We start from the raw sequence: 15,577 nt of genomic DNA on the forward strand, positions 1-15,577 counted from the left end.
AAAACAATCAAAACCCATTACAAACCCAAACTAAACAAATTTTTATTTCACCTAGAATAAATTTTCAATACCAACTCTTAAAGAGGGTCTCCTTCTTTGTATGGACTGTAGCTTGGGGTAAGATTCTTACTTATGATAATTTTACCAAGAGGGGCCTCTCTTTTTGTTGGATGGTGTTGTATGTGTTGCTGTACTGGGGAAATGTTGATCACTTGTTGCTCCTATGTGAGATTGCTTATGTTTTGTGGAGTGTTTTTAGGATGTTTGGGGTTCTATTGGTGGTGCCCTCAAAAATGGATTACTTATTGTTTGGGTGGAGGAATTGGTTTGGAAGCACTCTTGGACGTTTGGAATCTTACTCTGCTATGTCTGATATGGCTTGTGTGGAAGGAGCACAATAGTCTCACTTTTGAGGATAGGGAGGGACTGCTGGATCAGCTAAAGTCCTTGTTAATCTGCACTTTGTTTGATTGGTCTCATGTGTGGGGTTTTACACATTGTAATTATATTTTTGAGTTCCAACAGCCACTTATTTTCTGTTTGATTTATTGTAATTTGTTAGATATTTTGTGTTCATTTTCGTGAACATGAAGTAGTTTTCAATGAAGCTTTACTTGGAAAGTGGCTTTGGAGATTTGGGGTTGAGGAAGATGCCCTTTGGAGGCAAGTGATAGAGACAAAGTATGGTTGTATGTGGGGGGGCTGGTTTTCCAGAGCTGTGATTGGCCCTTATGGTGTTGGTTTATGGAAAAATATCAGTCAGGGATGGCCTTCTTTCTCTCACCATATTCTATATGATATTGGTGATGGATCTAGAGTGAAGTTTTAGCAAGACCGGTGGTGTGGAGAGACTTCTCTTGCTGTTAGATTTCCAGACTTGTTCAGATTTTGTAGGAATAAGGATGCCAGTGTGGCTGAGCTTATGATGTCCGCTCATGGTGTCCTCTTTTGGGATGTGAGATTCATTAGGAGTGTGCATGCTCGGGATCTAGAGTCTATGTCCGACTGCATGGCATCTATTTATGGTTCGCATATAAGGGGGCGAGGTGAGGATAAAATGTGTTGGATTCCTAACAAAGTTAAGGGTTTCTTGGTTAGTGGTTATTATAGAATTTTAGCTGGCACCGCTTCCATTGGGTTTCCTTGGAAAAGTATTTGGAAGCAAAAGATTCCCTCTAGAGTAGCTTTCTTTGTTTGGACTGCTGCTTTAGGGAAATGCTTGACGATTGATAATTTACGTAAAAGGAAGGTGTGGATTCTGGATTGGTGCTACATGTGTAAGAGAAATGGTGAATCGGTTGACCATCTATTTCTTCATTGTCCTTTTGCTTCGGATCTATGGTCTATGGTTTTGGGTCTTTTTGGAGTTTCTTGGGTTATGCCGCACTCTGTTCTGGGGCTGTTATGGTGTTGGCAAGGCAGCTTTGGTCGTCATCGAAATGGTTATATTTGGTCCATCATTCCTCATTGCTTATTGTGGTGTCTTTGGAGGGAGAGGAATAGTAGATGTTTTGAAGATACTGAGAAATCTATTCCTAACCTCAAGCTTCTCTTTTTTAGAACTTTAAGGGATTGGTTGTTTGCTTTGCAAGATAAATCTTTCCCCTCTTTTATTGATTTCCTAGACTCTTGTAATTTTTGTATTTGATTTCTTTTCCCTTGTACACTCCCTGTGCACTAGGGTGTCCCCTTTTTTATCAATATATCTTTTACTTATCAAAAAAAAAAAAGTTTTCCCTTTCAATAAAACTTTATTACTCATTAAAAAAAAAAAAAAAAAAAAAAAAAGAGTTTGTGTCCTATGACAGCAGCTGGTTCATGTTTAAATAACTAAGGCTGGGATGCTGATTAGTTCCATGGATTTTGACAAAATGTCTTACAATACCATTTTTGGAAGAAGATTTAACCAAAAAAAAGGGAGGAACCATAATCCCACCTTTTTTATTTTCTCCCCTTTTCCTACATAAATATTCGTGCACATTATAACATTGGATTTTCTGCTTAAACTTGGTTGTATGAAATGTTTCATGTTATCGATATTTGCAATCATCATATCATACCATTGTGATTTTATTTCTCTTTACATCTATGGTTGTACAATTAAGAATGGTCCATAGGGTTTGTTATTCATTATTCCCTTATCATGGGTCTTCTGCTTTACCTGTCCAAAAAAAAGGGTCTTCTGCTTTGGGTCCTACTAAGGCTACCTCAAAGAATTCTGTTTAAGGTTTAGTTGACTAGGATTCTATTGCTTACTTGCATGCAAATACATAGTTTTTTGTTCATTACATGTGTAAATATTTGTGTTTTTTCTTGCCTCTGTTTTATTGTTTACTTTTATTTGTTATGTTTATAATTGGCAAATAATTCCATTTTGTAAAATTTGTCTCAAATGCAGTACATGGGGAGCCCCTGCTGGGGGTTATCAGAGTATGCTACAATATTGCTCTTAACAGGTAATTTTTGGGTTTGTTTCATTGGTATCTGATATCAACATGATGCAGTGCTCATGTTTGTAATTTGAAAACTTTGAATGTGTAGCAAGAGCCCTGTAAACCAAGCAACATCAAAGGCAATGTTGACACAGATGATTAGCATTATATTCAGGAGAATGGAGACTGATCCGGTGTGAAATTAGTCCCTCAGTTCTAAATTTTATATTTATTCTCTTATAAAAGAAGAGAGCAAAAGTTACTTCAAATGTATAGTAGAAAGTTACTAACGTATAATAGGGAAGTCAGATAGCTGATACTGCTGGAGAATCAGATGCTGCTTCAACACAGAATTCAAATACAGAAGTTGAGGAAACTTCTTCAGGGGACCCAGATGAGAAAGGAGTGACTTTAGGAGAGGCACTGAACCAGGCTAAAGACTCCTCTCTTGCGTCTGTTGAGGAACTTCATAATCTTGCAGGCGGTGCTGATATCAAGGTGCTTCTGTTTCTTAATTAGTATATTTTCTTCTATCTTCCACATAGTTAGTTAAGTATTAGTTCTGCCACCACTTAACAAGTTCCCAATATTTTGGATGTAGCTCATGCTGGGATTGACCAAGTTTTCTTTTGTGGTTCATACTGACCCTAACATTGTACTATAATGTGTTGTGTAGGGTTTAGAGGCAGTCCTTGACAAAGCTGTGCATCTTGAAGATGGTAAAAAGATAACACGGTATGAATATCATTTGTATTTTAGGTTCCACATTCTTTCTTTTGAATGATAACGTATTTGCATATATTTGGTTGGGGCACTGCTAACGTGATTACTACTTCATTTTAGTCTCAAGTATCCTGATGGTGATCAGTAACTCTCTCTACTAGTTTATATAACCACACCAAACAAAACAGCAAACACTTGATTCTATATACTATAAAGAACATCCAGTTTAGTTGTTTAATGCAAAACACTGCAAGACATGGGTGGTTCTCGCTGTTTTTGTTTGAACCCAAATTTTTTCAACTGTTAGTAGAGGGGGGGGGACGGTATTTTTCCTTAAGAATTTTTGAGCGGAGTAGGTACTTCATGAAGTCGGTCTTCATGGGAAAGAATGTGGCACATTGGCTAATGAAGAGTATAGAACAGATTGTCGTGGGGTTTAGTCCGAAGTATTTTTATATATTTAGGGATGGTGATGTAGCATACACCCTCCAACGGTGCTCCAACTCTTTTAGGTTGTTCCTACTTTTGACTGAACTTAAAGTTGGAGGGTCTAGGAGGTCCATTATCATTCCAGTAGGCATAGAAAAGAATGGATGGAGGGTTTTTGGGTTAGAGCTAAGGAAGTTGTTGAAACCTGATAACTACGTGAACGGTGGGTCTAGGCATTTGAAATTTGTGGCTTAGTTTCGTAAGGATAACTCAGGGGTTCAACCTTTTAAATTTTATACCGATATGGTGCGTGGGCATCAGGTGCAGGTCAGGGACAGAATTCAGCCATATTTGTTAAGTGCCCATGGTAAAAGGAACTTGCATTTAGGGGATAATAAGGGAGAGAAGCAGAACCCAATACTTAAACAAAGATTGCCGTGCAAAACGCCGGTGAGCTTTCCGGTTTTGATGGGCTCTCGGTGCAGTACAGAGGAATTTAATTTTGAAAAGACAAATCCAGTAGAAAATAAAAGGTGATCCCCGTTGATTTTCAAATCAAATTGGTTTGATCATGTTTCTGGTAATAAAGGAGAACTGAGAAATTCTGATTGGACAGGAATAGGCTTGATTGTAGAGGTGAATGGAGAAGGAAAAATGCGTGTGGCATGGAAGAAAGGAGGTTTGAGGAGTTCTATATGGGTCTCTAGGGGTCAGAGGGAGCACGTGGTGGGTCCTAGTGGGTCATGGGTTCACACACTTCATGTGGTGGGCTCAAACTAACAAGTGGGCCTTCTAGTGATCCCTTTTCCAGAACCCACCAGCCCAAGTAGGTTGGTAGTGGGTGTTAGCCCAAATGTGGGTGTCAAGAGACCTTTAATTCAGGAAGCCCACATGCCAGCGAGGTTCAAAGCATCTCATAAAGCTTTGGTTGCTCAGGATGACATAGGTGCTGTTGGATATCATGTTGAGGTGTCACCGGCACCATCGGAGAAGGCCGGTACTGCGCGACAACTAGCATCGATGATGGTGATGAACTTGGTGGGTCAAACCGAGATGAACTGGTGTCCTGTGAAGACATCGGTGGAGTTCCGATGTCCTATGTCCGATGGGTTTCATGGCGGGGACTCATCGGTGACACTGGGTAGGGCCAATATTGATCTTTTCAACACCACGAGGATAGTTTTGATGTCTATTCCTCTAATCGAGCCTTTGGGTTGCCCTGCGGAGACTTCAATGGAGATTGTTTCTGATGGGTCTCGCGCCGATGAGCCTCTGATCACAATGGGTAAGGCAGATACAAAGGGTGAAAGGGCCTTAAAAGGTCTCGTGTTATCCAATTATGTTCTGAGTTCACTGAGAGTTGGGATTGAGGATTTGGGTGTGTTGGGTGGAGATGAAGGTGGTCGGGTTGAGGGTGCTAGTGATATTTAGGGGTTAGACACCTCCCAGTAGGCTAACCAGTTGGAGTTGGCACTGACTGAGGGCCTGGGTGATGTGGTTAGTTCTTCCCCCTTGATGACTATTAATCCTCTGGGGTTGGTTGTGACGGCTGAATTGAATAGTAATTTTGAGGTGATAAGGTTTGATAACACATCGAATGTCTCTAATTGGGTGAAACAGAGACTTCCCAGTTTCAGTAAGATGATGGGGCTCCCTTTGTGTCGGCATAAGAAGAGGTGTACTATGCTATTACAAAGACTTGAGACAAAGTTTAAGGCGGCCAATCTGGTGCATAGGAAAGATGCTGCCCACCAAAAAGCTGTCTCCAAGGATAAAGGGAAAAGGGAGTTGAGGAATTTGATTTCCTCGGTTAATTATGATGGAAGATAGTTTTCTTTAACTGCATTTCTGACGTTGTAGTAGGGAGTTTACAGTTTCAATGAAGTTAAAAATGGTGTCATGGAATGTTCGAGGATTAAATGATCTACGGAAATGTTTGATAGTTAGAAATTTATTACGGGAATGGAATTGTGATGTAGTTTGCCTTTAAGAAACTAAGCTTGTGGGCATGGATAGACAGTTGATTGGCAGCTTGTGGAGTTGTCCCTATATAGATTGGGTAGCTTGGATGCAGATCAGACAGTTGGCGGGGTTTTGATGATGTGGGATAGGAGGGCTTTAGAAAAGTTGGAGGTTATGGTAGGTCAATTTTCTGTATCAATTCGGTGGTAGGGTTTGGGGGATGGTTTTATTTGGGCATGTTCTGGGATTTATGGCCTGAATGATAATAACTTGAGGGGGTAGATGTGGGATGAGCTGATTGGAATTCAGCAACTTTGGGAAGTTCCTTGGTGTTACATAGGGGATTTCAACATTGTTCCTTTCCCAAGCGAATGGTTGGGGGGATCACGTCTTACCTCGGCTATGGAGAATTTTTTTGAGTTCATCGAGAAGCTTAGCTTGATAGATTTGCTATTGGAAGGAGGAAGTTATACATGGTTGAGTGGTTCGGATCAGCTTTCGATGTCTAGGATAGATAGGGCTCTGGTTTGTTATGATTGGGAGGATCACTTTTCGGATGTGACCCAACGGGTTTTACCTCACCCTATTTCAGACCACTTCCCCATTTTAGTGGAGGCAGGAGGGATTTTAAGGGGGAAAAGTCCTTTTAGATTTGAGAACATGTGGCTTAAGACGGATGGGTTCAAGAATAGGGTTCACTCTTGGTGGAATTGATATTCCTTCTCAGGTACTCCTAGTTTTGTTCTTACCAAGAAGCTGAAGGCAGTGAAGGAAGATCTAATTTAGTGGAACCGAAATGAGTTTGGAAATGTAGAGCGTCAGAGAAAAGAATTGTTGGAGGCTTTGAAATTATTGGATGTTAAGGACGGGGAGTTTGGCCTTTCTGAAGTGGAGTTAGGTGAGAGGGTTTTGTTGAGATCTCAAATATAGAACCTTATCTCATTGGAAGAAGTCTCGTGGAGACAGAAATCGAGGATGCTTTGCATTAAGGAAGAGACAACAATACCAAATTTTTCCACAAGGTGGCCAATTCTCAGATTTGAGACAAGGGGACCCGCTATCTCCCATGTTGTTTCTGGTTATGATAGAGGTCTTCAGTAAGATGATGAAAAGAGCTGAAGGGGCTGGTTTGCTTCATGGGTTTAGGGCTGCTAGTAGATAGGGTGGAGGGCTAGGGGTCGCATCTTTTGTTTGCGGATGATATGATTCTGTTTTGCGATGCAAATGTGGAGCAGATTCTACATGTTCGGATGCTTCTTTGTTTCCAGGCAGTGACAGGTTTAAAGGTTAATGCATTGAAGAGTGAGATGGTTCCCATTGGAGAGGTCCCTAATGTCTTTGTCCTAGTAGAGATTTTGGGATGCTGGGTTGGGTCTTTGCCTATGATCTATCTTGGTATACCATTGGGGGTGTCCCATAAGTCTCCCACTATTTGAAATCCTATCTTGGAGAAATTTGAGCGTAAGTTGGCTGGTTGGAAGAAGATGTATTTGTCTAAAGGCGGAAGACTAACGTTGCTTAAAAGCACTTTATCTAGTCTTCCCACTTATTATTTATCTCTTTTTACCATCCCTACGCATGTGGCCAATAAAATTGAGAGGTTGCAAAGGGATTTCTTGTGGGGGGACTCCAAGACTCATTTGGTGGGTTGGGACAAGGTGTGTGCACCTTTGAACAATGGTGGGTTAGGAGTAAGGAAATTAACTACTTTTAATAAAGCCTTATTAGGGAAGTGGCTATGGTGGTTTGGGATTGAGGAGAAAAGGCTTTGGAGAAGGGTTGTAGCTCTAAAGTTTGGGGAAGAATGGGGGAATGGTCATCCAAGCTAGGTAGAGGGGTACATGGGTGTGGCTTGTGGAGAAGTATCCGCATGGATTGGGAGGACTTTAGCAAAAATACTCGCTTTGAGGTGGGGGTGGGAGATAGAGTTAAGCTTTGGACAGATCATTGGTGTGGGAATTCTCCACTTCAATTGACTTTCCCGAGTGTGTATGGGATTGCATCCAATAAAGAGGCATCGGTGGCCTCTTCTCTTGAACGGTTGGGGATAGAGGAACGGAGAAGCTGGGATGTTCATTTTATTCAGAGACCTAATGATTGGGAAATGGATGGGGTGGATGAATTTCTCCGTACTTTGTACTCAAATCTACCTCCCTCTGAGAATGGAGATCCTATGCGATGGAAGTTGACAAAGAATGGGGATTTTGATATCCGATCATTTTACAATAAGTTGAGAAGTCCATTGCCCATTGTTTTTCCTTGGAAAGGCGTTTGGATGGTTAAGGTTCCTAGGTGTGTTTCCTTCTTTGTGTGAATTGCTGTATGGGATAGGATCCTTACCGTTGACAATTTGAGGGGTAGAAGGATGGATTTTGTTGACTGGTGCATCATGTGCCAGAGTAATGGGGAGATGGTGGATCATTTGTTTCTTCATTGTGGTAAGGCTAATCGGTTGTGGAGTTTAGTGTTTAGATCTTTTGGGATCTCTTGGGTCTTGCCAAGATCGGTTGCGGGTAATCTTTTTGGTTGGTGGAATTGGCTTGGAAAGCATTCGTCTAGCATTTGGAATTTAGCTCCTCTATGCTTAATGTGGTGTCTTTGGAGGGAGGGAAATAGGAGGACATTTGAGGACATGGATAGTTTGGATGACCAACTATTGGCTTCCTTTAGTGGCTCTCTGTTTGATTGGTCTAGGGCTTGGGGACTCACCTCTAGTGATTCTCTCCCTAGTTTTCTTAGCTCTCTTTTGTGTCATTAGTATCTTTTTTTTCTTTCTCTTTCTCTTTCTTCTCTTTCTTTTCCCTTTGTATTTTTCTCTCTGCCTTATGTATTTTTTGCATAAGGTAGTGTTCTTGAATATATATCATTATTACTAATAAAAAAATATATATATATATATATTTGGTTGCTCAAAATTGTTACTCTAAACTCTTCTTAAGAGGGATTGACCTTGAGAGCATGAGCATAGGACAACGTGATGCTTTACTGGTATTCCGCACCCTCTGCAAGGTTGGTTTTCTGGTTTATACTCTGCAAATTGTTCTTAACATTTCTGGGGTTTTATTATAATTTCTTGAGGTATGATGTCTGCAGATGGGCATGAAGGAAGATAATGATGAGGTTACAACTAAGACAAGAATCTTGTCTCTTGAGCTTCTGCAGGTTAATTTTTATGAATTTATCTGTGCTTTTCTTCGCATACTTTGATTGGTTGATAGGGCTAATGCATTGGATTGTTATTTTACTTGGGGTGCTATGTAAATATTATTTTATAAATGAAAAATTGCAATCTGGGTGGCTAAGGACCTGCTGAATTGTAAATTAAGCAGCATAGTGACAATTTTACAGTTGGTTTAGAAAAAGAGGTAATATCTACTAAAATATTGACAGAAATTAACCCTCAGATTTTTTACCAAGGGAGGTGGAATCATTCAGGATCACTGAGCAGGGAACTTGTCAATTTGTCCTAGCCTTATTCTTGATTGCAAAGGGGAAGTCCTAGCAAAAATAGATGTAATGGAGATTAATTAATCTATAAACATGTTAAAAGGGAATGCGCCTACTACTCCTTTTTTGCATTTATGAATAAATTTTAATGGTTGGTATGACTAAACAGATAGGTCGAAGATATAAAATTTGCTCCCAAGCATTAAGGACATTTATTTTGGAGGAAAATTGCAAGAAATAAACCTGCTAAAACATTATACAGGTGATGTTAAGTCCATACATTATTCTGGGCTTGTACTTTTCCGCGTAAAGCTAGAGTTTAAGGTTATTTGGGATTGATGGGCTATAAGCAGGCTTGAGCTTTCAGGGCTGCTTGGGCCATCAAATTAGATTGCAGAGCCGATTAGATTTGTATTTCTTTTTGAATATCTGTTATATTGGTTGTATTTCAATACAATACAATTAACTAGCCTTTATCCTTCTAAAATACAGTGAGGAAAGGAGAACATGTCATATGTAAATCATTGAGCTGATACACATTTGACCTCCTTAAGGACTTTTTTTAATCTAGTTTGAGTACTTATCAAAAGAGAAAAATAGAAAGATGAATATGGTTTGAGTGTTTATTTAATTACTTTAATATGCAATATGGTTTTTCAGGGTTTGTTGGAAGGAGTTAGCCATTCTTTTACGAAGAACTTCCATTTTATTGACTCAGTAAAAGCATATCTTTCATATGCCTTGCTGCGTGCTTCTGTTTCACAATCCCCTGTCATATTTCAGGTTTACTTGCATCTAACTTTTTCTTTCCTTTGATCTTATCTGAATCTGCTATGAGAAATTTGTTTCTGATCATGGAATTCTTTCCTGGCAGTATGCAACAGGAATTTTCTCAGTGCTTCTATTGCGATTCAGGGAGAGTCTTAAAGTATGCATATTATCTTGACAGATTATTACAGCAACGTCTTGCAATGGTGAAACTATTTGCTTTGTCATATTCCCTTTGTTTTTAATCCTTACCAAATTTTCTTTTCAGGGTGAAATTGGCGTCTTCTTTCCCTTGATAGTTCTAAGATCATTGGATGGCTTGGAATGTCCAGTTAACCAAAAACTAAGTGTTCTTCGGTACATTGTTCTTTCTGATTGGTTGGATATTATGATACCATGAACATAAACATTTAGCTATATTAGTTTGTTTTCAGCTTATATTGGGTTGTCATGATGTTATTTTGGTTCTTATCCTTTGTAGTCTTACAATCAAGTGTGGTTTTGCAGGATGCTTGAGAAAGTATGTAAGGATCCTCAGATGCTTGTTGACATTTTTGTGAACTATGACTGTGATCTTGAGGCACCAAACTTATTTGAACGCATGGTATAATTTTACATATAATTCCTATTGTGATGTTTAGTAATGCTTTGGTTCCACATAAGAAGCATTGTTATTCATTTAACACCATGTTATCTTCTGACATATCATATAGGTCACTACTCTATCTAGAATATCTCAAGGAGCACAAAACGCAGATCCAAATTCAGTTGCTGTATCACAGACAACTTCCATCAAAGGGTCATCGCTTCAGGTTGGTTTATCTATTGCTTGCTTCCTAGAAATTAGTTATCTAGTCATATTATTAAGTATTAACAGTGTTTCTGGTTGACCCCTTTTCCCTTGACCTTTCTAGTGCCTTGTGAATGTACTTAAGTCACTGGTTGATTGGGAGAAGTCACATAGAGAATCAGAAAAGCAGACCAAAGGCAGTCAGTCTCCAGAAGAAAAGGTTTCTGTTAAAGAAGGCCTTGAGATAAAAAGTAGGGAAGACATCACCAGTAACTTTGAGAAGGCAAAGGCCCACAAATCTACAATGGAAGCTGCCATCTCTGAGGTAATTGTTCATATTTAGATAAAAACTTAGCATGTGTGGTCGGAGCTTGGAAGCTTTTTATGATGCAACTTTGGCCTATGTGGTTTGGCTCAAATAGCATTTCCTCCCTCTGTAAGGAAATAAATGGAGGTTGAGGTCAAGTCACTGGGTTCAGTATAACTAACCAATAAAAAAAACAATGCTATAACTTTTTGAATTTTTTTTACCTGTCCTTATTTGCTATGGGCTGCAGTCAGGGAATGACCTATAGTTTTAATAATCTTTCAGTTTAACAGGAAACCAGTAAAGGCTATAGAGTATCTGATATCAAATAAGTTGGTGGAGAATACGCCTGCTTCGGTTGCGCAATTTCTGAGAAACACTCACAGCTTGAACAAGGTGGATTCTTTAATCTAACACGAGGAATTTTCATGCTGTGGCAAGAGCTAGCATGAAAGTGTATCTCTTATGAACAACATGATTGTTCGTATTTCATTTTCTTTTCAAGCCAAGCCCTTCTATTTCAACATTGATGTAGGATTTTGAATCCCTTTTTGATCTTTCAGGCTATGATTGGTGATTATTTGGGTCAGCATGAAGATTTCCCCCTTGCTGTGATGCATGCTTATGTAGATTCAATGAAGTTTTCAGGAATGAAGTTTGATGTTGCAATCCGTGAATTTCTTAAAGGATTCCGACTTCCAGGAGAAGCTCAAAAGATAGATCGCATCATGGAAAAGTTTGCAGAAAGGTAGTGGGGTTGTCTCCATGTTGTTTATGTGTATGTGCTTATGTATGTGCATGATGTATGCGCATGAAGGTAAAGGCATATGTGGGTTTGTGTGCATGTATGCAATCATTTCTGTGTTAAAATGTACTTCCTCATTCCTTTTCTGGATTTCCCAAATTGTGTGTCTACATCCTAAAAACAGTGTGTACCATTTTATTGCTATCCTAGATTACCCTTACACTTCGAATTTAAAAAGATAAATACACTAAATAGAATAAAAAGCAAAGTGCAATTTGGAAAGGTGGTAACCTGATCTTGCATGTGAAAGCATTTAATGCTTTGTCCTTTAAAGAAGTTGGCCTTTTGAAGAATGACCAATAAAATGGTGCAGAGAGAATATTTGTCTATGCTGTTAATGTAATGGGATATTCTGTTATTTTAAACTATGCATAATAACTTCATGTGCATGATATGGATCTTAGCATTTATTTTTGTAAGTTTTCTTCAGAAGATTTTGTTATATCAAAATTGTTTTAATGTCAAAGTGAAAAGAACTACAAGAAGTCTATGTGGACACATGGTACATGAGTATGTCATCCATGTAAAGTTTGACTTTGACCTCTTGTTTTATATACATCCTAATGTTGTTTGTAATGTTTCATAAGTTACAATATCCAATAGTCTCTGGTTCTTGTTAGTTATTATTAAAATGATGTTTGGTACTTTTGATCTGAGCTAGAAGCTGCAGTTATTGTTTCTTTTGTAGGATTGGCATTGTAGATTGGAATTTCTTTCAATGAAGTGTTCCATCTAGTTTGTAAAATGAAAAGAAAAACATAGAACTAAGTATCATCTAGGTATCCGCCTTTTACGGATATCATTTGCCCTTTTTTATTGCTAACTAACGATCTAGTCTTGCATGTGTCGTGTCTGGCAGATATTGTGCAGATAATCCGGATCTTTTCAAAAATGCAGACACTGCATATGTTCTTGCTTATGCGGTCATATTGCTAAATACTGATGCACATAACCCAATGGTGTGGCCTAAAATGTCAAAGTCAGATTTCATTCGTATGAATGCCGTGAATGATGCTGAAGAATGTGCCCCTACAGAACTCTTGGAAGAGATTTATGATTCTATTGTTAAAGAGGAGATAAAAATGAAAGATGACTCAGTTGGTATTGAAAAAAGCAGCAGACAGAAGCCAGAGGGGGAAGAGAGAGGCCGGCTTGTTGGTATTCTTAATCTGGCTCTCCCAAGAAGCAAGTCATTGACAGATACCAAGTCTGAGAGTGAAGCTATTATAAAGCAAACACAGGCTATTTTCCGGAGTCAAGGTGCAAAAAGAGGAGTTTTCTATACTCCACAGCAAATTGAACTTGTAAGGCCCATGGTTGAAGCTGTAGGATGGCCTTTGCTTGCTACTTTCTCGGTTACCATGGAGGAAGGAGAGAATAAGCCAAGGGTTGTTCTCTGTATGGAGGGATTTAAAGCAGGAATACACATTACTCATGTTCTTGGGATGGATACCATGCGCTATGCTTTTTTAACATCTCTGGTCAGGTAACATAATCTTTTCTTGCACTCCCTCCCGCTCTCTCTTATTGATTTATTTGGCTTGTTCAATCATAATAAATGTGTTTTTTCCCCTTTATATTCTTATTGGTAATCTGTTAGGCAAGTGTGACAAACTTTTTTTTAATGGAAGCACAATATGGAATTATTAATCTCGCGAGCAAAAATTCTTGAACATGCTAATTGAGCCTTTTGGTTTGCATCTCAGATTTACTTTCTTGCATGCCCCAAAGGAAATGCGCAGTAAAAATATGGAAGCATTGAGGACATTGCTGTCTCTTTGTAACTCGGAGACTGACTCCCTTCAAGACACATGGAATGCAGTTTTGGAATGTGTTTCTCGACTTGAATTTATCACATCAACTCCTTCTATTGCTGCTACTGTCATGCTTGGATCAAATCAGATCTCGAGAGATTCTCTTCTTCAATCCCTGAGAGAATTGGCTGGGAAACCTGCTGAACAAGTATTTGTGAATAGTGTTAAACTGCCTAGTGATTCTGTTGTGGAGTTCTTTACTGCTCTCTGTGGTGTATCAGCTGAAGAACTAAAACAAACTCCAGCTCGTGTTTTCAGCTTGCAAAAACTTGTTGAGATCAGCTACTACAACATGGCTCGTATACGCATGGTATATCTTCAATCTAATGAAAAACCAGCTAAATTTGCTTTTCCAGATCTCAAACTTTTCTTTTTCAACACTCTACTGGACTGGGTTACAGTGTTAGGCTGTCATTCTTTCTCTTCTATTCATGAATTTTTTTCAGTTCATGGGTTTATGGACCTTTGTACTTTACGATCTTGATTTGTATCTTAGTCCCTGATGTATACTTCCTGTATACTCAGGTGACACCTTTTTTCTTTTCATAATATAATTTTTTATTACTTACCAAAAAAAAAAGTGCTTAACTGATTGAGAGTATTCTTGATGGTGCTACGATACAGTAATTAACCTACGCCCTTTAGTAGGTTTTTTGCTAAGCCATTGCTTTTCACACCTAATAAACCCACAAATGCACCAATAGATTGACAGGAATAGGGAACATAAAGAAGATTGAGAGCCATGGTGCTGGAGTGGGGAGAATGAGGGATGACGGCAGGCAAAGTGGGGATGAGGAGAGGAATGACATGACAGTGATAGGTCAGGCAAGGTACTGGGCATAAATACTTCGGACGGTTGGGTATTGGGGAAATGGAAACCCAATACTTGATCTGATCATGCCAGGTTTCTCACAACCCTCTACTGACAAAACTAGCTTTTGGAGCTGACCATTTCGGAATGTCAGATGGGTTTGGTTGAAGAGCCCGACTTTCAATTCCTAGAACAAATTTGAGAGGAGGTTTTTGAAATGCTGAAAGTTGGGACTGTATCAAGATCAACCTTTCCATAAATATATATATATATATATTTTTTTTTTACCATAGTTTTTTCTTATGCTCTATGCTTTCAACCATTTGGTCTTTGTCCCAATGTGTTTTTTTTTTCAATGCTCTTTTAAAAGCTCCCAGTTTTCATATTTTCCCTCGTTGTAACATTGTTTTGGATATGCTTTATTTTGGCTAGTTGTGGTATAAAATTCTACTGTTGCGATTTAAGTTTTTCTTTTTGGAAAACCTTGGCTGGAAGAGAGTTTGTGCCCTGTGATGGCAGCTGGTTGGGATGCTGATTATTCTCTAGGATTTTGATTGACTGTTTTCTCATTTATCTTGATTGGCTCTATATCTAGTATTTCCTCTTATTTTAATCTTCTTCTTCCCCTCCCTTTCTTTTGCTTTTTAAATTCTGATATACAGGTTTCTATTAATTGAATCTAGCTAAATTGCTTACATTTTGTGCAAGCTTTACTGCTTTAGTGTCCATAGGAAAGCTAGTTGTGCCTGATTTCTGTCACTTGTTAATATATCTTTTCGCGTGAATGCTCTAGACAAGCATACCTTCAAGTGTCTGCATATTTACAACTTTTCAACAGTCACATTCAAATGATATGAACATCTTTAATTCCATTCCATGAAGTGATAACATGTTGCATACTACTGTGAATTATTGAATTACAACCTAAAATTTTCTGCTGATTTCTCTTCCAGGTCTGGGCTAGAATATGGTCTGTTTTAGCAAATCACTTTATTTCAGCTGGGAGCCATCAAGATGAGAAAATTGCAATGTATGCCATAGATTCTTTAAGGCAGCTTGGTATGAAGTATTTGGAACGTGCTGAACTTGCCAATTTCACTTTCCAGAATGACATTCTAAAACCATTTGTTGTTCTTATGCGAAATACTCGAAGTGAATCAATAAGAGGCTTAATTGTTGACTGCATTGTTCAAGTATGTCTTCTTGATTAGCTTTCTGTAACTCTGTTATAAATTGAAAGCTTAACTGTCTATATTACACAGTAGGGGGTAATATTATTAAACATTAAT

The 15,577-nt window shown here is 38.7% G+C and overlaps 1 protein-coding gene across 1 annotated transcript in view; it reads left to right on the plus strand.

Moving 5' to 3' along the window:
- Positions 1–15,577, plus strand: part of LOC115968198 (brefeldin A-inhibited guanine nucleotide-exchange protein 5) — a 38,983-nt gene that overhangs the window by 8,023 nt on the left and 15,383 nt on the right. Inside the window, exons 6-22 of the mRNA XM_031087511.1 lie at positions 2,399–2,456; positions 2,542–2,626; positions 2,742–2,930; positions 3,109–3,167; positions 8,486–8,555; positions 8,640–8,708; positions 9,654–9,776; positions 9,868–9,921; positions 10,030–10,118; positions 10,269–10,365; positions 10,475–10,573; positions 10,676–10,876; positions 11,144–11,254; positions 11,422–11,606; positions 12,523–13,149; positions 13,370–13,787; positions 15,242–15,481. Coding sequence (XP_030943371.1) covers positions 2,399–2,456; positions 2,542–2,626; positions 2,742–2,930; positions 3,109–3,167; positions 8,486–8,555; positions 8,640–8,708; positions 9,654–9,776; positions 9,868–9,921; positions 10,030–10,118; positions 10,269–10,365; positions 10,475–10,573; positions 10,676–10,876; positions 11,144–11,254; positions 11,422–11,606; positions 12,523–13,149; positions 13,370–13,787; positions 15,242–15,481 — 2,774 coding nt within the window. The remainder of the gene's footprint in view (positions 1–2,398; positions 2,457–2,541; positions 2,627–2,741; positions 2,931–3,108; positions 3,168–8,485; positions 8,556–8,639; positions 8,709–9,653; positions 9,777–9,867; positions 9,922–10,029; positions 10,119–10,268; positions 10,366–10,474; positions 10,574–10,675; positions 10,877–11,143; positions 11,255–11,421; positions 11,607–12,522; positions 13,150–13,369; positions 13,788–15,241; positions 15,482–15,577) is intronic.

This window comes from Quercus lobata, chromosome 11, assembly GCF_001633185.2.
Source record: "Quercus lobata isolate SW786 chromosome 11, ValleyOak3.0 Primary Assembly, whole genome shotgun sequence".
Classification (NCBI taxonomy): domain Eukaryota; kingdom Viridiplantae; phylum Streptophyta; class Magnoliopsida; order Fagales; family Fagaceae; genus Quercus; species Quercus lobata.